This window comes from Symsagittifera roscoffensis, chromosome 10 (genome assembly GCF_963678635.1).
Source record: "Symsagittifera roscoffensis chromosome 10, txSymRosc1.1, whole genome shotgun sequence".
NCBI classification, from domain to species: Eukaryota; Metazoa; Xenacoelomorpha; order Acoela; family Convolutidae; genus Symsagittifera; species Symsagittifera roscoffensis.
In genome coordinates, this window is record NC_087071.1 from 38902186 (window position 1) to 38924511 (window position 22326).

At 41.6% G+C, this 22326-nt stretch overlaps 2 protein-coding genes across 5 annotated transcripts in view; one reads left to right on the forward strand and one right to left on the reverse strand.

Annotated features, from left to right (window-relative positions):
• The window catches only part of LOC134855437 (adrenodoxin-like), a 327732-nt gene that overhangs the window by 79872 nt on the left and 225534 nt on the right, over positions 1-22326 (reverse strand). The window lies entirely within an intron of this gene.
• Positions 9273-22326, forward strand: part of LOC134855188 (uncharacterized) — a 34806-nt gene continuing 21752 nt past the window's right edge. For all 4 annotated transcript variants that reach the window (XM_063871629.1, XM_063871630.1, XM_063871631.1 and 1 more), the window contains exon 1: positions 9273-9589. In XM_063871629.1, the coding sequence (XP_063727699.1) occupies positions 9455-9589 (135 nt within the window). In that variant the 5' untranslated portion in view covers positions 9273-9454. The remainder of the gene's footprint in view (positions 9590-22326) is intronic.

The following is a 22326-nucleotide window of genomic DNA, read 5'->3' on the forward strand; positions in this document are numbered from 1 at the left end:
CGATCTCTTTCGTCACCAATTCCTGCTGTACTCTATTTAGAGCATCCTTTGCGGCTGCCTTATAATCGATCTTGAAGTCATCGGCCGCAGTTGCTGGTTCCGATTCACGTGCTTCTTCTGTTACCGCTTGCATTTTCTTTGCCGCCAGCTCTTGAGGTTTGTCCTTCCTCCGTGCCTCTGCTTCGCTCAAGAGTCTAGCCTTGCTTGCTTTCACTCCTGACAAAGCTTCTTCATGCCTTGGATGCTTGATGTCTGCCACTGCATCCCAGATTTGCGGACAATCTGATTTAAAATGACCTTCCAAGTTGCAAAAGAAACACCTCGGGCCGAATTTCGCAATTACTCCTCTCATGAAATCCTCATGGTCCAACTCTGACGCATCTTCGTCCTCGAGGCTAAAGCCTATTGCTTTCATGCCTTGTTTGTAAGCTGGGCATGCTGACACGTGATGGTCTGTTGAACTACAATTGGCACAAGAGCGTCTCTTGTCCATATCGTCCCTCGGTTTGTACCAATTGTTCCCTTGGTTTGCTGGTCCGTTGTTAAAATTGCCATAATTGTTCTTGTAATATCCAGATCTCGAAGGAGGTTTCAACAATAGATACTCTTTTGATTTGAGCCTCAACTCCTCCGGTGTTGGCGCATTAGTTGATAGTGGTGTGTAATGCGTTGCTAGCATCGTACGAAGTTCATCATTTTTCACACCATCGATGAATTTTGAGGCTACGGCCAGGTTCATCCTTTGGTTTGATTCATCCGGTTGGCTGCGTCTTCTCAGCATTTCCAAATCATCGAGAAACTTATCTATGGTTTCTTCTTCCCGCTGCCTTCGTTTCTCGAAGCGCATCATCGCCTGGTGCCCCTGCACCCTTGATCCGAAACGGTTTAACAAGATTTCGAAGATTTTCTCTGCAGTGTCACGTTGATACTGTTTCTTGGCCATGACACAGTTCAGGGCCGTCCCTTCTAAGTTGCTGGTGAGGGCGCTGCATTCCTGTCTCTCAGACAAGTCCTCTTCCTCGAAATGCAGCTTCATTACCTCTATCCAGGTATCAATACAGCCGTCAGATTCGTCTTTGTAGCATCTTGGCTTCTTAAAGACTCTCCTGGACTTTTCACTGCGTTCATTGGTTTTAGATAACCTCGTCAGGAATGTCTCCAGAGACCTGTTCAGGGGTTCAAATGCTGTGGCCATTGCCGTAGCATCCCTTGAGTGTCCCGCTTGAGTGTCCCCATACCTCGTCGAAGGCTCTGTCTGCGGTGCATCCCTGCAATCCGAATCATCGTGAGCACTTCCCGCTTGGCCCACGTGACCCCTCCTCGGGCTTGTATGCCCCTTATTGTCGGAATCACTTCTCCCAGTCGCCTGTGCGCCTTGCGTTGGTCGTTCGTTAGAGGTTCGTCTGTTCTCCGTTGAACTTGCTCTATTGTTCGGGCCCCATGCTCCATTATCCCTTGTGGCATAGCCTGATGAACTGCCCCTGCCTCTAGTGGATCCATACGTCTTCCTCTTTTGATGTTCATTGAAGTTCACCTTCGGTTCCCTTCTGGGGCCTGCCGAATTCTGTTCTCTTACTTTTGGTCCACTTTTGCTGCTTAGTAGCCCGTCCAACCTATCCATGATAGCCTGAGTTCGCCTCTCCATCATCGCATCTATCTTTGTGTCAAGAGTCCCAAGAGACTGCTCTTGCTGAATTCTCAACTTCTCCATGTCGGCTCTTAAGCGTAACTCCCTCTGTTCCGCCTCTCTTGTCATTCGCGACAAGTTCCTCGTCATGTGTTCGTCCGTTCTCTCTTTCAAGCGTTTTTCGCTCCTGTCAACTTCTTGTCTGTTGCGGTTTATTTCTTCCCGCAGCCTTTCTCTTTCAATGTGAACTGCTCTTTCCAGTTCACTCATCCTTATCGACATCTGTTCATTTTGTTCTCCTAAACTGCCCACTATGTTGTTTAAGGCTTCCTCTAGTGCTGCCCCGTTATCCATGAGTGGCGTCACTAGTGGTGGTGTAACTCTGTCGGTCCCAGGTAGCTTCGTGCTGGTAGAGATCCGGGCCTTGGCTCTCTGTCTTGACGTTTTATCATTATCTATTTCAGGATCCGCTAACGCGTTGCCCTGCCCTCTGGTTCTATTCTCACCAGGTTCTGGCTCCGAACTTGCCCTCATCATGAAGTCTTTTGACTGGCCTGGTGTGATTGCTTCTTTGCTTATTGTGGTCACCACACCAAATTTGTCCGTGGTTCCAGTCTCTCTTCCGACGTGTGCCTCACTCTCTTGGACTGAACTATTGAGGCTGACTTGAGATCCATAGTCCCCTTGCTCCTCTTCATCTTCTTCCTCCTGGGACTCACCATCGTTGCCTGCTCCTCCTCCCATGCTGAATGGAAAGATGTTCCCGAAGGTGTTCTTCATTCTTTCTGAAAATGATGATGACGTTGTTTGTTTCCCAGTTCCACCTGCCATCATAGTGTTGTCTGTCGGAGATCTTCTCGTTGTCGCTACCTCAGTTGAGATGTCGGACAGTTCTGACATCTCTTCTCGATCCAACGTCCCGGTGGAAGTGGCAAAATCATGGCCTTGTTCTACCGGGGTAGATTCACTCGCCAGCCTTCTGCCTCTCCCTTCCAGTTCAATTACTTCCTGGTTGTTATTCATGGTATGGTCCGTATTGACCTCCACTTCTAATAGTTCTTTTCGCTCTTCTGAGGTCTTTTGACTTCTCGTTTCAACCATTCTGCCTGAAACCGTCCCCTCTTTATCGGACCGGGTTCGTTTGATCCAATCCACAAAAGGATCGGTCATCGTTTTTCTTTGCTTTTCAGGTATGAATTTCCTAGAGCTATTACCTCGTTTTGGTATCCTTGACTTGTTTAAACTCATTCTTTATTTGTCACTTTCCTATGCCTACTCTTGACTCAATTGTTAGAGACCTTATAGTTTTATTAACAAAATAACGACACAACACAATAAATTTCACCAGATTCTATTAAATAGTGACCACGAATCTCTGTATGTTGTCAGAGTACAGTTTGTATAAAATTTATTCACACTAGCCGATTATCGGTCCAAAGATCTGGGAACTAGCACAATATGATGTTATCAGTCAATTTAAAAGATAGTGTAGTCACTACCCAATCAAGCACAGTTTAGGTTGATTTAAAATCAAAAACAAGAATTATATATTGACACAATATGAATGTATATATAAAAAAAACGTATGTGTCTTGTACTCTTAGTTGGTCGCAACACAATAGTCGAACCTGTCTTTTAAAGAAAAAGCTTTCCCTGTCTGGTGCTGCACCAAACAGACAAAACTTTGAAGGCAGTAATTTTCTCAAGTGGGCGTCTATTGCACCCACCGAGTATTGTGTTACCTATCTGCCTTCGGACTGCCCGAGCTAGACCTACTAAAATCCTCAGGGCAGTCACTTTTCCCAAAAACGTATTGTGTTTCAATCCACACCAATGAGTCACGCTCTTTCTAATTTAGACTTAGTGTCGCGAATATCCGAGTTCGGATCTGTTTTGTATTAGTCTGGTTCTTTTTGGAAGGCAAGTTACCAGTGCAGTCACTGATAGCTAGCCTGTGTATTAATAACTTAATACTTCTCACTTTTTTCTTTCGTTCACCTAAGTCCTTAATAAAATAATACCCCTCCGGATTGGCAGAAATAGGACCCTTCCGGATTTGTCAGAATCTAGACCCCTCCGGATTGGGACCCCTCCGAGTTAGTTAATATAAGACCCCTCCGGATTTGGACCCCTCCGAATTAGCTACTATAAGACCCCTCCGGATTCGGACCCCTCTTGTAAAAACTTTGACCCCTCCGGATTGGGAGCCCTCCGATTTTATAAAAGTAGCTTTTAGGAGATTTCCTTTTTTCAACCTATACCCTTCCGGATACGTTCTGTGTTGCTATTATGCTGTTTGAATTAACTGGGAAGGGTATAGGGTCCTTTCCTAGACCCCTCCGGATTGAAGTTAAGGCACTTATTTGACAATTCACACTAACGGTGAAGGGTCTTATCACTTGCCTAATCTCGACACTATTATGGTTGTCTTGTGCCTTCAGCCCTCCCTTTTTGTCTAGAACTGTCCTAAATTACTTAGTTCAATCGCTATCAACTTTTGGTAGGGGTATAAGTGTTTTTCAGAAAAATTTATAAAACGTGAAGGATTTGTGTGATTTGCTAAAAACAATCTCAAAAAATTTTTTCTCTCGTTTTTCCGAAAAATTTCTGATCCTATCAGTAAGCTCAGCTAATTTCTGATCTATTGGTACCAAGATCAACTCGATATGCCCAGTATTTCCAAAATTATTAACCAAAACGTCTTTTTTCCAAATTCAAAAATTTTCTCTCCTATAGGTTCCGCCTAACTTTTTCCTCAAATCTGGTCCTTTCGACCTAAAAATTATTGATCCGAGCTCAGGAGGCCTATACTCTTCTAGTTCAATGCAAAAGACCCGATCTAAAACGTTTTTGTAGAAAAATTTTGCGAAAAACTATGCTACCTGGACCCCTCCGGATTGGTGAATCTACCAAATCAAACACGTTAAGTTCGATTTCTCTGCAACCCGGAAGGCTTTCGGGTAGCGGGTTTTAAAACTCGTAGATTCACTAGTGGACGTTGTCCAAACAACTATTTTTACTGTCCTAATTCAAAAATTTCAAAAAATTTTCTGATTTTTTAGCGCTTTGTACTATCAAAAAATGGGAAAATTTGGTTTTTGGTACCAAACTAGTTCCAACCACTTCCGAACTAAAGTTAACCGGTTCTACTTATTACAGTAGTGCAGTTACGATGTAACACACTGACTTAGCGCTTTTTTCCGTTTCAAAAAATATCGATATCTCAAAAATTGCGACTTGTGGGGGGATCAAAATATCGCAATTTTGACCCTAAAAACCGGTCAGTTTTCGTTGTTTTTGGCTGAAAATCGATATAAGACTATTAATATAGGCTATATAAGTAATAATACTAGGAATACTATACCCCTCCGGGTTTGTTTAATCTCCGAATTAAGGTGCTTAACTCGGATTTTCGCAGTTCGGTGAAGGGTCACTACAGTGCAGCACTGTCGAGCCCCCCACAGATTACTATCCTACTCTTTGTACCAAAAGGGATACAAAACTTGTTAACGATACCCAACAGTCGATTGTAGTTGTCGTTGAGCCTCTTCCTGTTGTTCCCTGTACTGCTTGCCGGATCGGTCTTCACCCAAGACCCTTCCGAATTGAGCGCAAATCAGCTGACCCTTCCGGATTGAGCGCAATTTAACATTAACGTGCTTAAATGCTCAAATAACCCTACAGTACAAGCCTCACAAAGGGGCCACAAAATTGATCGTAACGATCCTGACTGATATCAATGCCTGTAATAACAATATATCTATCAACAACAAACGGGGGGGTTGAATCACATCTTGTCTGGGGGGATGATTTCTACTGATTTTTTACTTTTTTACTTTTTTTGGTTTTTTCGGTTATTTTTTATGTTTTTTGTTTTTCTTGGGTACTATACTACTTTTTGTTTGTTTTTACTTATATCTTTAAGTGTTTTTGGTCACCAACCACTCAGGACGAGGGGACGGCCGATCCCCCCACCCTTCCTGGTTCGTGAATTTTCGGTCTTGACTAGGTTAAAAAACTATTCACGGCAATCCGGAAGGCCTCCGCGTTCCGAACTACCCTTCCGCCCGGCGGTTTAGGCCTAATAAGGGCGTTAATGTGAGCATCCGCTCGGCGCGGAATGCTCGTTAACGGTTCTGCCGGTCATGATGTTAAAAAAGAATAACACCCAGGAGCGCCATAAAAACATACATGTAACATTCGCCCGGAAGATACATATCGACGGATAACAAAACTAAGTCTTAAGACGACTGGCTAGCGTCTAAACAGAGCTTTGCATGTTTTTCACCGTCTCTACCAAGCCAGTACTTTTCGGTGGTCTTTCTTACATCAGGCTGACAAAAACGTTACTGTTCTCCGGCTTCGACCAGAACGCTCAAATTAACTAAATTACATGCAAAATCAGTGAGCTCATGGCTGGGTCTCAGTATCCCCAGACCACGAGGTCACTCCTAAAAACAGGGCTACTACTTATCATATTACTATTGTTTTTGTTCAGTAGATAAAAATCATCATCTCCATCGAAGATGGATCAACCCTTCCCCCCCTACTTCTAGCTCCTCATTCTTGTCAAAACGAATTAAGATCTTAATTAAATTCAAGTCAGGACATGAGGGATGCTAAAATTCAATACAAGTTCATAAAAGTTCCCGTCCCGAGACCCTTCCGGATTCTTGAATCCGGCGAATCAAGCTCCTTAACCTCAAGTTCACGCTAACTCGGAGGGCTGGTTTTCACCCTTCACCGTTGTTCGCAACGGCCCTGCAACTATTGTAACAGCACAATAGTTGCAACTCGGAACGTCCTCTGCTGTTCGGTAGTTCGTTGTTGTTTTTTTTTAGTCTCGATTTCGTACTGTTCGTAATCGCAGATAAAAGTTGTTGTGTTTTTTCCCTCGTTTTTGGTAAAAATGGCCGTTTTAGCATTTCTCAGAAATGTTACGTCACCACTTCGAAAATTTAAAATTTTAAAATACGGGAATATCTTGACCTTCACCGTTCTGCTAATCATCGGAATAACGTCGTTAATCCTTCTAAATCGCCAATTCGGAAGGCTTGCTGCTAAAATACCGAATTCTGCGGAGGCTGCATTTTGGCCATTCTGGTCGAATGTCACAAACCCTCCGATCTTCCAAGTCTTGGTGAGCCTCAAAACTTATCAACCACGAAATTAGATGATTTTGATATCTCGGAGCAACGCATACAAAACATCTGCAGAACTCTGGACTGTACAAAAGCAAGTGGCCCAGATAAAATACCCGCAATTCTTTATAAGAACTATTCAAAAAACATCGCTAAATCACTAAATGTTCTTTTCTATAATATCAAACAAACCTGCAGTTTCCCCAGCTATTGGAAATGCGCGATCGTTAACACGACTCATAAGAAATCGTGTAAATATATGGTGGAAAACTACAGAGCGGTTTCGTTACTTGTAATCGTATCTAAAATTCTTGAGCGATGTATGTTCCTCGACATCTACGAATTTTTCGAGCCGCTCATCTCCAATCAGCAATAGGGTTTCCGCAAAGGACGATCATGTGTAGTTCAAATGATTGTTTATCTGAACAAGGTCTATAAAGCAATCAATGATGGAAAATCTGTAGAAGTTGTGTACACAGATTACGAAAAGGCATTTGACAGAGTAGACCATCAATTATTGCTGCGCAAAATTCAAGATATCGCTATAAGTGGGAGATTGCTCAAACTACTCCGCTCGTATCTTACCAAACGTACCCACAAAATAAGGGTAGAAAATCAATTATCCACAGAAAGATTATTAAACAGTGGTGTCCCACAAGGGTCAATATTAGCAAGCATCTTATTTCTTATTTACATAAATGACATACAATCGCAATGTAAATTCTCTACACCTCTCATATGCGCCGATGATGTCAAATTCATTAACATCAATCAACAGCGCAACATTTTTCAAACTGATCTAGACAGAGTGTCCAAATGGACTTCATCTCACAAACAAACGCTGCATGTTGGTAAATGCTCTTACATGAGCTTTACAGGTGAATGCAACCAAATGACTTTCAATAATATTGCAATACAGAAAGATCTTGGGTTATTAGTCTCGCGGATTATGAAATGGAATGAAACTATAAGCAAAAATATATCCAAAGCCCTTAAGACCTTTTATATGCTGAAATGAAACACTCCAAAGGAACTACCAATGCGCATGAAACTTAATATATTTAAATCGATGATTTTACCAGTGCTGTTAAAAGGGTCAAGTTGCTGGGCAGGAAGTATTAAAATGCTTAGATTGATCGAAAAAGTGCAAGAGAAAGCACTGACATGGGTAAAGGCCGGAAATCTGATGCAATGCAACATTTTACCGCTGACCTTGTATATGCAATTATTGGATCTACTATTTATGTCCAAGATGTTGAATGGTTACTATAGAATTGATGCCACAGAGTATTTTTGTTTAAAGGATTTCGACAGAGCCACACGGTTATCAGAGAAACCTTTTTTCGAACTGCCGAAAATAAAGAAATCTATCTACCAACAGGAGTTTTGGCTCAGAACCTGCAAACTTGTGAACATCTTACCAAATTCAATCGACTACTCCAACCATCAGGGACTCAAACCACGACTACTGAATCACTTCTGGAGTTACTTCATGACAAACTATAGATACAACGATATTTCGACATGGAAACTTGCATGACGCTGAAACTTAAGGGTGGAAACACCCAAGCTCTAATAGCTGAATCCGTAATAATAATAATAATAATAATATTACTTTAGTTTTTGTTCAGTATACAAAAATCATCATATCCCTCGCAGATGGATCAACACTTTTTTGTCAACTCCTATCTAAAAGTTTGAAGTCTTTTCCCTAGATCCTTATCGGATTATCCGAATCCGGTCGAAGAGCTGTCTTGACGACCAGAAAGGGTAGCAAAATCGTCCTAATAGCCCTCCTGATTCTCGGGAATCGCGCCGTAACGGTTGTAGGTGCACAATCCTTACAACTCCGAGTACTCATATATTAATATTTTCAATTGCGATTCTGTTGTTTGCTCTATTTCTTGTATGTCTCGTTTTTATCAACGAAAATCGCGGTTCTGATTTTTGAGGTTTCAGTGGTTGCAAAAATAAAATTGTTACGTGTCATTGCACGCCTAATTCGAAAATTATTTCGTCACTTCAAATTAGTCTCTACAAATACGTTCACCTAAACGATTAACACTTCTAATCGTTCGAAACAGCCAATTTTCCCACTGAAATGTTCCGAATATAATTTCGTGGACATGCATTTCGATCATTCTGGTCGAATGTCAGAAGTTTAACAATTAAGACTGCTAATCTTCAAAAACAGGGTACCTTCCCTCAAAACTGCTCCAGAAAGTTTCGTTAATGACGCAATGACATGCAGTTTTGAAGTCGTTCAGGTCGAATTGCACATACTTTCCCCTAATTTTTGAAACTTTTATGTTTTTTTGCTTGGGTGATGTGATGGACTAGTGGAGTAAGCTCGGTTACAATGATAATTTTTGACCTTTGGCTTGCAATGTTACTTTTGTGGTATCGCAAGTGATGCGATTTGTGGCATTTCAAGTGATGCAATAGTAGAATAACAAATTGCTCCTCTTCGCCTCTGTGGTTAAATTGGTTATTTGTTTAAGAAAATGGTTACTTCAATGACAACACATGATTCAATCATTTCTTTCATTGTAAAAATTGCGCCGAAATTGAACAATGCTTGAAGCCATAACGTCGGAGTCAGGCCTTGTGCTGGCAGGTTTTTCTGCTGCTTTTGCTGAGAGGTGTGGTGCAGGTGCTTGTTACCGCCAATTGATTACCGAAACCAATGATTTCCTTAGGCTCAGAAACAGGACAGAAAACTCCCCCGAATTCACCGGCGACTCCGATCGAGTCAGTTACGGTAGCAGAATCAGAAAGTCGATCCAAAATTCAAAACAACTCAGAGACATCGCCAATCTCGGTTAGATCATGATTCTTGCGCAATTTGTGAAATCTTCTTTAATAACTTGGGGTATTATGTTTTCAGGGTCTCATCTTGCTTGATGACGTGATAATTTTTTTTTCATTCTCGTGTGTTTTTACACTTGCGAAGCAAGTGTATTAGTACGAACCTGTATTTTTTTCCAACATCACAATTAACTGCTCAAGCAAAGAATGCTTAAAACCTTCAGGACTTTTAAACTGGATAAGATCTGATTGTTGTTCTAATTGGTATCATATCAATTGTGTAAATATAACTCTTAGCGACTTTTCGATTCCTAGCTATAAAAAATTGGTATCTAAACACCCAAAAACAGCTGATATAATTGCCCCAAACCCGGAAAACGTCGCTAGTTTTTTCGTAACTGAGATCGAGGTGTACAAAGCAATTATGTCGTTTCCAAATGGTTCGGGAGCCGGTCCGGACAAGCTTGTTCCCCAAATTTTTAAAGATCTTAATAGTAAATCAAACGGCAATGCGAGTCTAAATTTCCTTAAATCGCTTACTAAGCTCCTAAATCTTATAGGTGAAGGTGAAGTACCCGAACAGCTAAGACCTTTCTTTTTTGGAGCAAAACTTATCGCCCTCGTAAAAATAGGTGAGGTTTGCGACCAATCGCCATCGGCAACACGCTCAGACGCATCGCGTCTAAATGCGCTGGAAGGAAGGCTCTCTCAGAGCGACAATTTTTTTTGGGAGTTTTCAAGTACGATGTGGTACTAAACGAGGAGCTGAAATTGCTGCACACTCCTTTAGAAATTTGATAGAGCGCGATGACAACCCGAAATGCCCAGTTTTACTTAAATTAGATTGTAGTAATGCATTTAATTCACTTGATACAGAAACCAGGGTTGCATTAATTACACCCTTTCTGGGTTTATGACGTTTTTAACCTAAAATACGTTATTAACTGTTAATAGCGTAAAGTTTTGAAAAGTTGGAGCAGTGTACCAAACAATGAATTATATTCAAACAGATTTTAGTACACGGAGACAAAAAGCAAGTTTCCCGACTTTTTCGGAGTCGAGGCGGTTCGGCAAGTCCGAATGGACAAAACCCATTATCGATAAAGCTCTTTCCAAGCCCGCTGTGGTAGGTACTAGCTTCAACATTTTGAGACAGGTCAGCCAGTGCATCAGGCAATTCGTTGGTCTGCTTGCTGAGTTTGCCAGCAGTGACGTTATCAGACTGCAAAACGTTTAAAGCAACCGAAACCGGCTTGAGACACTTAAGCCCGTCTTCGACATTTTGGAACAAGACCAAGTTCTTGATAAGCTGTCCAACCGATTTGCCTTGAGATGTAGAGAAATACGTAAAGTTTTTCTCGATAATCGACTTGAGTTTTCTCCATGAGTTTTTGTACCATTCGAACAAATGAACAACACTGTTCCAACATACATTAGACGGCATAGGCGGCTTGAGTGCTCCTTCTTCCTCTAGCCACGCTTTAGGTAGGTGAGAATTCTGGAACAGTTTTGCTTCTTCTGTCACTTTGGTGACAAGCGACGTGGGCACTAGATCTTTTGCCAGAAAGTTCACTTGATAAGCACCACAACCATATTCAAAAACATCTTTTTTGTTTGCAACTAGACGGCTCATTTTATTCATATTTTCAGCATTGTCTGTTACAACCGCTATTACGCTGACTCCATACTTATCTTCCGCTTTTTTGATATGGTGCAACGTAACTTAGCTAGATACTCACTGTTGTGACTGCTGCCAGAGGTATCCGTTGTTCCAACAATATACACCTTGTTTTCATGCTGAATAGACGCCGCAACTTTGGGGTCGTTGCAAATATTCGACCACCCATCGATACAAAGAGATACCTCTTGCCCCCTCAGTTTTGTACAGCACTCCCCTTCCATATCGGTATAAACGGCGTCTAGAATATCCGTTCCGAGATTGTTCCTGTTTGGTGGCTTATAACCAGGTCTCATCAAGGAGCAGAGGTCCTTGAAATGCTGGGAATCAACGGCTGCAAATATGAATATTGTTGGCGAAGAAAAACCGTCCAACTGCCATGTCAATTTTATTTTCTCGTCACTTGTAGTTGAAACAGTGAAATTAGTTTTTTTTACTGTTTCGGTCTTGACGGACCCGCTTCTCGTGACTCTCCATGCTTCGAATAATGCTTTTTCATCCTTTCGGGGTTGGCCGCTGCCTCATGACCGCAAATAATGCATTTCGACTTGTTGCCATTTCGTTCAAAGTGCTCCCAAATACCATCAACAGGACGGCCACCAGATCCAGGCATCTCATCCACTTTATCTGAAATGAGCACTTGGCATTGCAAAAGTTTATAACAGCAGTTTATAACAGGTCTGGTTAAATAACAGTGTTAATAACAGTGTAAATAACAGAGGTGTTAATTACAGTGCAACCGTGACAGAAACTATCCTGAATCACGTTTTTTCGAACCGCCCGGAGTTGTACAAATATACTCATTGCGCCTTTTGTAAACCGAGCTATCTTTTCACGGAAATTTGACCATTGTATCGGAGGACGGAGCACAACAAGGTCATCCCGAGGCTCCACCGCTTTTTGCTGAAACAATGCAGACGCTAGTAAAAAAAAAAGCTTGAGTTCAAAATGAACGTTTGGTACTTAGATGATGGAAACCTAGCCGACGACTACAATATAGTGCTCCGAGGCCTTAAAAATACTGAAATCAGAGAAAGACTATGGCTTAAGCCTAAACACAGAAAAATGTGAGCTATGTTTTCTAGAACAGACCACAAGTACGCATTACAGTACAATTATAGGTCAATTTCAAAAATTATGTCCAAAAATAAAAATCAAATCCAAGAATGAACTCGTAATCTTGGGCTCCCCTATAGGCGAGTTTTGTTGGAAAGAACTGCTAAATGAAAAAATAGCTGATCTGGAAAAGATTTTGGATGTCCTCGAAGAGCTGGATGCACATTAGGATTTTTACCTCCTAAAAATTGCTCTAACATGCTCAAACTCCTTTATTTGTTGCGTACAAGTCCTTGTTTTTTGCAAAGTGATTTTTTGGAAAAATACGATCGAATTTTAAGAAGTTCTTTTATGCTAGGTAAAAAATGTAAAAATGAATGATAGCCAATTTTTGCAAGCAGTTCTCCCGGCAGCCAAAGGTGACTTGGGCGTGTCTTTCCGCTATCCTACTAGTTTAACCCGCTTTTTAGCCTCAGCAGTAGGAGCGAAAGCTACTTTAAGTGAGATTTTTGGTTTGGAGCACGAAGATGGAACATATAATGATACATCAGAACTTAGGTTTGATTTAGCAAAATGTGAAGCAGCTCCTGAAAACGAAATCCAAAAGAAAAATAGAGGGAGCCCATTTTTGATAAGGAGTATTCTCAAATGATTTGGAAACTAGAACCTACTGATGTAAAAAGGTACAAAGCTTACCAGGATCAGTTCGGATCCGCAATGGTTGAATGTCATACCGTGTAAAAATCTCAGAAAATTGTCGAATCAGCAGCTTAGAATTACAATTGGACTCAGCCTAGGTTTAAACATTGTTAAAAGTACAGGGTGATTTTGAGGCATTCTAGTTTGATTGCCTTTGTAAAGCAAAGTCTCGTCTTCACTCACATTCGTTCTGTTGTAGAGCCACGACACCTCCACAGGGCAGATCAGAAGCGACCAGACGGTTTGACGTTTGTCCTCTGGGCTGTTGGTAGGCAGCTCTTGTGAGATGTAACGGTAGTTGACTCCCTAGACCATAGTAGATTAAGCGCATGCTCTGTTTGTAACCCCGGACCAGCCGCGGTCGAGGCGGAAGATAGAAAATCTGACAAGTATCGAGATTTAATTAAGGATGGATATATTTTTCAACCATTAGCTTTTGAAGTTCAGGGAGCTACCGGCCCTAGCACTGAGATTTTTCTGAAGAAGCTTTGTAAGAACTTGTGCACGTGTACCGAGGAACCCAGGGTAGGTAGTTTTTTTAAGCCGTGAATCTCCCTGGCAATACAGGTTGCGAATAGTTATATCGGCACTAGTGATGATATAACTACTTTCGAAGAATTTTTTGATAGAGCCAAGGAAACAAAAGCACAGCTTTTTATAATTATATGGTAGAGCCGTAGCCTCATATCAGGTCAGTCTTTTTCAGTCACTTTTAACTCCGGTTTATTCTGTGCAGGTGTTAGTTTTTTTTTCAATCTGGTTGGCTCGATTACCAGCCATCTGACTCTCTTTACTCCTTATCCACATTATACTTTTCTCTTCCATATCTAGAAAGTTCCGGGAATTATGACTGGATAATGTGATGAAGGGACTCTTGACTGTAACCTCGGTTACTATGACATTTTCGACCCTCTGATCACGTTCACCTAAGTCGCAGATATTGGTGCCACTTTTAGGGGACCTTAACAGCTTTTACATACCATGTGCTTTGACATTCGAATACTAATAAGTTACCACAGTTGATGCTTTTTTTTAATTCATAAAATGAACCGAAAAAAGATATTTTGAACAATATTACAATAAGGAAGACTCGAATTCAAATTTTTCTAACTCATTGTATCTCGAAATTTTTTGAAATGCTTATTTTTACATGATGTGGCTTTATGCTTTGCGATTTGTTACATGCAAAGTTTGTGTGGATGCCTTCAGTTTGTTGTATTCGAAATTTTTACTTGCAAAATTGAGTCCATTTGTATTTGTTGCCACTTTTGCTGAATGGCTTGGGCAATTTACTAGCATATGTAGCTGCTTTATGCGTGACTAGTGTGTCATACTATCTAAATTAGTTCATCATTTGAGTCCAGTTTCATTCTAGTTGTTGCTATTTAATTTATCTATGTCTGGTGCTAACTGGTTTTTAACCTTCGGAGTTGTCTGTCACCTTTGGTTGACCGCCATTTCATTGTCTCTGACTAACTTTCTACTTTACGGTTACTAAACTTAACGGATCAATTTACTTATCGAAACCGTCTTTTCTCGTGGTGCAGTCAACAGGTCAGAGTGGTGGAAAAACCCACTGGGGATTACGTCGTTTTGGCCCTCTACGTTCGCAGAGCCACCAATGCTATGGAAGTTTTGGTTTAACCGATTTCAATGGGGGATAGTGGCGAAACACAGCATCAATCCGAGAAAATTTTACTATGCCAGTACTTTAACAGCAGCACAGGTTACGGCATTACCGGAGGAGGTAGACGGAAAAGATCGGCTGACGTCGGAACAAACTCTAATATCGAACTTGTACTTGTGTCTGGGGGAAAAAGGGCAAGATGAATTGCATAAGAGGAGGCCACATCTGGATCTATCTACAACCCGATACTTTAGGGTATTAGATGCAATAGAAACCGAGTTCAAGAAAGAACGGAATGAAATTTATGAAACAGTCCAGTTATTGGCAAGAAAACAACACATTGGAGATTCTTTGGAGCAGTTCCACTCAGTTTTAAGCGGACTAGCGGCACGATGCAATTTTTGAACGTTGGAGATCAGAATTTTGCGGGATGTATTCATTGTGAACATGAATAATAGAGAGGCACAGAACGAGCTATGTCGCTCAACAAGTCGCTCAACAAAGACACCAGAGGAGGTGTATCGCATTGCGTTATCATATAACGTGGATATAAGTATGCTAAATCATGTAATTCGGCAACCGTGGGAGCAAGAACAAGCGGCACCACCGTTGGAGCCGGAGCGTTCCAAATTAAAACGGAACCGGTGGGGACAATCCGAGGGGGATACCGAAATAGCAGACAGCGCGGCCGTGGATCGTTCAGGGGACGAGCAGATATGAGAGGGGGAGCATCTAAAAGGTGCTATAATTGGGATCAACCCAAGTTTACTCCGGAGCATCTAACTAGATGTCTAGCTAGAAGTGCGACATGTAATTTCTGCCGAAAGACTGGACATTACGAGAAAACTTGTCGGGGAAGACCTGCAGTGGGACTGATTCAAAACCAGGAAGATGTGGTTTTTGGCGAGATATGTGACGCTGAGGATACCTATTCGCAACATGAAAATTCAGTAGGATGGGTCAACACACCAGATAAGAGGCAACGATCGTAGGATTCGGACAGTTCAGGAGACTGTTGTAATGGCTATTAATTCTCGGAAGGAAACCGAACTGAAAGTGGCCGGCGCTCGTCTACCTATTAAGCTAAATGGTAAGCAAACAAATTTCTGGATAGACAGCGGATCACCGATCTCAATATTCACAGTTGGAGAACTGAAACGAACGTTGGGCACCGCAGGCGTAAGCGTAAAGGCGCCAGCACCGGAGGACGACGAGTTCAGGGATTACGGAAAAACAATCCTTTACGGCTGTTAGGAACGTTGAACGTATCATTGGAGACGAACGGATGAGTGACCGAAGCGAAAATCAAGGTAATAGGAGGAAACAGACCGTCGATTATTGGGAGAGATCTAATGCCAAATCTTGGATTACAGATAGTGCAAAGAACACCGGAGGAAAATGTGATGTCAGTTCAAGGAGAACAACCGGGGGCCGAAACAACAAGCGAGGAGAATTCATTAAACCCATGGCAGATTTAATTCAGTAAGCAATTAATTAATCTTTTTCATAGAGTCGGTAAAATTAAGAATTATAAGGTGCACGCGGAATTTTTTGAAAAGTTAACGCCAATACAACAAAAAGGACGGAGAGTGCCGATTACATTGTAAGATAAGGCTGATAAAAAAAATTAGTAAACTTTTGCAGCAAGGGCATATCGAAAAACTGGGAGAATGTTCGGACAAGTATTTTGTCTCCCCGATTGTAATAACAGTGAAAAAAGATGGATCAGTAAGATTAGCGCTAGAATCCAGAGAGCTAAACAAACAAGTTCACAAGAATAAATATCAAATGCTCAATATTGAAGAGCGCATGGCTACCGTAGGCCAAACGATAAGCGAACGAAAACCAGGGGATGTGTACTTTTCTACAATGGACCTTACGTATGCGTACGGTCAGCTACCCCTTAGTCCGAAAAGGAGCGTTCAATGCATTTTTTTGTTAGTGGGAGGAAAATCAACGGGTATGTATCGTTTTCGAACGGAGTTCTACGGCCTCACAACCATGCCAGCGGAATTCCAAAGTGTAATGGATACAATTCTATGGATACAAAATTTTACGGAAATTAGATCGGGAGAACATGTCGCTCAAACTTACTAAATGCCAATTCCCGCGAAAAGAATGCGAATGGTTGGGGCATAAAATAAATTGCACCGGAATTACGTCACTAATCCGAAAACCTGAACCAATCGAGTCTGTAAAAGCCCCTAAAACGGTTTCGCAACTAAAATCGTTTATGGGCTCCATTCATAGCCTACACAAATACCTCCCAGCACTCGCGGAATCGTCGGCCTCGCTACGTTCTCTAGTAAGCAGGAAAAATGAATATATTTGGACTAGTGAGTGTCAAATATCATTCGAGAATCTAAAAAAGCAGGTGGCGAACATAGTGGAACTTCGGCATTTCGATATACACCTTGATACAATAATTGTCTGTGACGCAAGCCATAACGGGCTCGGTGCGGTTCTTGAACAACTAAATTCTGACGAATGGAGGCCGATATCCTTCGCATCCCGGTATTTAAACGAGGCGAAAAAAAAGTATTCCACGAACGAATTGGAAATGCTTGCAGTTGTGTGGGGGGCGGAATATTTCGGATATTATGTGTTGGGGAGAAAATTTTTAATCGTTACGGACCACAAAGCCCTGGTATTGTTGCTAAATGGGAACAATAAAAAAACCAAGACGATGTTTAGTAGATTAACCAGGTGGTTAGATTGCCCCCTACCATTTGATTTTCAAGTGGAACACAAACCCCGAGCTAAAATTGGTTTCGCGGACTACCTATCGGGGCACCCGAGTTCGGACGCTAAACCGGTCAGCACATATGATAGTATGTTCACGGTGGCGAAAATTAGTCAAATTAGATCCGCCCTCGGCCTTAAAAAGGAAATTTTCTCCAAAGGTAAACTCGAGTCTCCAAAGGCTAATAATAATAATAAACTCGGTTGTAATATATCGAATATAAAACAGCCGGTAGATGGCGAAAGAACATGCGGTGAAAATTGAACCAATCACAGAGCGACGAATTGTATTTCCGACAGGTCACTTAAGTCTAGTGAAAATTTAATTGGGACTATTATTGAGACAGATTTCGGTTATTCAAATCCACGTATAAACTTTCAAAATTCAAAATGTAATCTAATTATGGAACGAAAGATCAGGAAATTACTGGAACGACACCCCAGCAGTAGTAGTAGCGATGAAATAGAGGGGATCAATCAAGATATGCAAGCAGTCACCACAGAAGTCCGGAGCACTAAAAGTAACACCATTAATTCAATTCCTTCGGTTTATCCTGGCGAAAGTTATCCACCGGTTAACCCGGAGAATCGGGTTATGTCTATTATTCCGAGAAATTGCAAAGTAGTTAGTAAACAGAACGCTCTTCCAGAATTGTTTAATCTTTGATTTATCGAATCCCAGTACAGCTCAGATCCTCAACTACAAGCAATCATCGAAATGATCAAGTGCAAGGACCCACATTCACACACAAAAATTGCAGCTATGAGTAAATATTATGCCCAATATACTCAGGATTTTCATGTAAAGGACGGATGCCTGTGGATGGATGAGAGACTCGTTATTCCAAACACCTTGCAAGCGGCGGTAAACAACAGATTGCACTATTATCACCATGGGAAATCGAATATGTACGAGGCGGCCAAAGACATCTGGTACCCTTACATGTTCCGCAGTCTAGCGAAAATCGCAGGAAATTGTCAAGAATGCACATTAGTTGGTAAGAATTTGAAAAACATGTGTTCAAAAGGGGATGTAGGGAAAATACCTGAGCCCAAAGAACCGAATGAATCAGTGCAATTAGATTTTTGGGGGCTAATTAATTATTTAAAGGAATCTAAAAAGTATGTTTTGGTGGCGGTGGATCAGTTTTCTTGATGGCCATCGGCTATGGTGTGTAATTCAAATCGGTCGGACAAAATCAGATGGCGAATTTAGTGGAATTTCGGCATTTCGATATACACCGTGATACAAGAATTGTCTGTGACGCAAGCCATAACGGGCTCGGTGCGGTTCTTGAACAACTAAATTCCGACGAATGGAGGCCGATATCCTTCGCATCCCGGTATTTAAACGAAGCGAAAAAAAGTATTCCTCGAACGAATTGGAAATGCTTGCAGTTGTGTGGGGGGCGGAATATTTCGTAAATTGTGTTGGGGAGAAAGTTTTCAATCGTTACGGACCACAAAGCCCTGGTGTCGTTGCTAAATAGGAACAATAAAAAGAAAAAGACGATGTTTAGTAGATAAACCAGGTGGTTAGATCGCCTTATACCGTTTGATTTTCAAGTGGAACACAAACCCGGAGCTAAAATTGGTTTCGCGGACTACCTATCGGGGCACCCGAGTTCGGACGCTAAACCGGTCAGCACATATGATAGTATGTTCACGGTGGCGAAAATTAGTCAAATTAGATCTGCCCTCGGCCTTAAAAAGACATCTGGTACCCTTACATGTTCCTCAGTTTAGCGACAATGCACATTAATTGGTAAGAATTTGAAAAACATGTGCTCAAAAGGGGATGTAGGGAAAATACCTGAACCCAAAGAACCGAATGAATCAGTGCAATTAGACTTTTGGGGGCCAGTTAATTATTTAAAGGAATCTAAAAAGTATGTTCTGGTGGCGGTGGATCGGTTTTCTTGATGGCCATCGGCTATGGTGTGTAATTCAAATCGGTCGGACAAAATCGTAAAATTCTTAAAAGCACATATAATTGCACACGGAGTTCGCGTCAAATCCGAGTTGACCAGGGAACAAATTTTATGTCCAAGGAAGTCCGAACCTTCTGTCACAAAGAAGGAATTGAAATACTTACCTCGCCAGTTAACGATCATCGGGCAACAGGGTGTGTCGAGCGGACAATTGGCAGTATCAAGAATTCAGTACTAACGTATGCGCGAGAGGAAAATTCGGAACCCTTGGATCGGATGCTTGAAAGGGCCCTCGGTGCTTTAAGATTCGCTAAAAACGCCACTCTTTACCTAACACCGTTTGAAGCGCACCACGGTCGGGAAGCTAACACAGTTCTCAGGAACTTGACCAACAAGCCATCATTAAGAAATCTAAATTGGGAAAACGTAATACGCTCAAAATCTGCCTGTTTAGATGAACGAGACCCGAACGTTCAAGCGATGCCAGAACCGATGGACACAGACTGGGGAGTCCGCTCGGATACGGAGTAAAAACAGGCGCCACCCATTGAGATTGGTTGACGACCGGATCGCTAATCAGGACAACGAACCCGGGATTGTTCGGACCACGGATGAACCAGCCTCAATGCCACCAGTGGTAGTAATGCAGCGAACAGGAGAGCGCATTTTGAATAGGTATAAATCATTGAAATCCAGTATAATAAATCAGAGTGAACATACTATTAAAATGAGTATTGGTGCTGTGCTTAGAAAATCGGGAGTAGCACTGAAACGGACGAGCATTCGGAAGAAAAGGGCGCCTGGTCAAAACGCTGTACCACCAACGCCGTGGGACATGAAACGAAAACTACTCTGGCGAACCAACCATCTAGTTTTAAAGGCACCGCAGGCACCTACCAAAGCACCGTAGACAAACAAAAGAAACTCCAAATTAGAGATAATGTGGAGGATTCGGACGAGGACGATTTTTTATCGCTGGCAGCGAAAAGACAAGCGACCGAACCGAAGGAGGGTAACCCGGGAACAAACATTGAAGAGAGACAAGGAACGTCTAGTGGGGGACATCAGCAGACGGAGAAGATAACAATTCGACCGAGCGATTACGAGACGGCTACGGAGTATACTATTGCACGAGAGGCGGTGATCGAAACAAACCGGAGGAAGAATGACAACGGCGGAAGAGAAACAAAAGGAGACGGAGATTCGGAAATTCCACAAACCGGAAACAAAAAGCGGGGAAGGAAACAACGGCTTCTTTCGTATTCGAGTCAAGATTCGGCAAGTTCGTTAGATGAGACCAGCTCAAGACGTTCGGGAAGGAAACGTACGGCAGTTACCAAAATGGGGGCAGTCATGATTGACAATATCCAAAAAGCGGAAAAACCAGGGATGAAATAGGAAAGAGGGAAATCATGAAAGAAAAAAAATTAAAAAAATTCTAAAGTCCAGGGAGAGGGCATGCCGTGAAGCGGCAAACACTCAAATGTTTAAGTTTGAATGTAGCCTGAGCCAGTAACCAAAACTCTAGCTAAAATCTGTCCTTAACTTTCTTTTGTTTACACAACAACATTTCATCGAGTATTTAAATTAAGTCATCATTTCTTACAAGGGGAATGTCATAGTATCTAAATTAGTTCATCATTTATTCAGTTTCATTCTAGTTGTTGCGATTTAATTTATCTATCTGTCTGGCGCTAGATGGTAATTAACCTTCGGAGTTGTCTGTCACCTTTGATTGACCACCATTTCATTGTCTCCGACTAACTTTCTACTTTACAGTTACTAAACTTAACGGATCAATTTACTTATCGAAACCGTCTTTTCTTAAGTGTTTGCCGGTTGTTAAGCTTGCTCGGCTGAGTGGATAGATCGTGAGACTCAAAATCTCTTGATTGCAGTATGTCGCAGATTCGAATCCTACACGTAGCCGAGTTTTCGCTAATTCGAGGCTTATTTCTGCCTTTCATTTCACTTGGTAGAGTTTCTTTTTGGTCGTGCTCTCGCAAGTGTTTCCGAAGCGCAGCTTCGCCTCTGTGTATGTTTTTTTCTTTGTGTTGTTTTCCTTGTCTTTTCATGACATTTGTACACTGACATGTGGTTTGTACACTCAATTGTTTTTAGTTTTTTTTATACTGATGATGATGTATTGATCGAAAGCGTTTTCAATAGAGATTCCACATTGATTGTTTTTACCTGAAGATTTTCTCTAAGTATTGCGCTGTTTTGAATCAGCATACCAGCATACCATACGGGATTTTAAACAATCAAAACTCGCTTTACAAGTGTGGCGAAAACTGGTTAAGTTTTAAATTTTGTAAAGTGAAGTTAACAAAAATTTGCAACAGGCTAACATCCCTACTAAAATTTTAACGTTTCTTTTCCACCACGACATTTTTATGTTTTTTCTACCGATTATTACATCTATTTATTACCCTTGCCATAAGTAACGGTGTTGCAACCGCTTTCTAGACTTTTTACCCGTAAAGAAATTTTTTACAGAATGGACGAAATTCTAATCAATGTTTTCGGAAACTGCTGAATTAAAAGCATGGCTAGTCTATTTGGTGCACATTGAGAGATGCAAAGTATTTTTTTTTGGATTATCGGCGGTCAGGTCGAATCAATCTACTTCTGCCGACTTTTTTCGGCTCGTTACCTATCGCTGTTTTTGATTTTGACAGCTTTCATAACCTCACTGGGATAGCGCTCTCCTCTCATTCACCTTCTATACGTCCTTCTATGTTGGGCCAGATTGGCTGCCGATTCTGGTCTTTGGCAATTTTCACACACCAAATTTTTCCTTTTGTTCGTTATTGCTTCCATTTGATTTGTTGGCTCACTCTTCGTACATGTTTTTCGATGTCTGGCGAAATTTGATGACAAAACCATTGTCCCGCATTTTTGGAAGTCAACCTGAGTGTGGGTATTTGCAGGTCTTTCGTCTTCCATACGCAGGACTTCTCCCATCCGTTTAAGGCTGCTTTTTTCTACCTTTCATTGGATAGATTTTCTTCCAA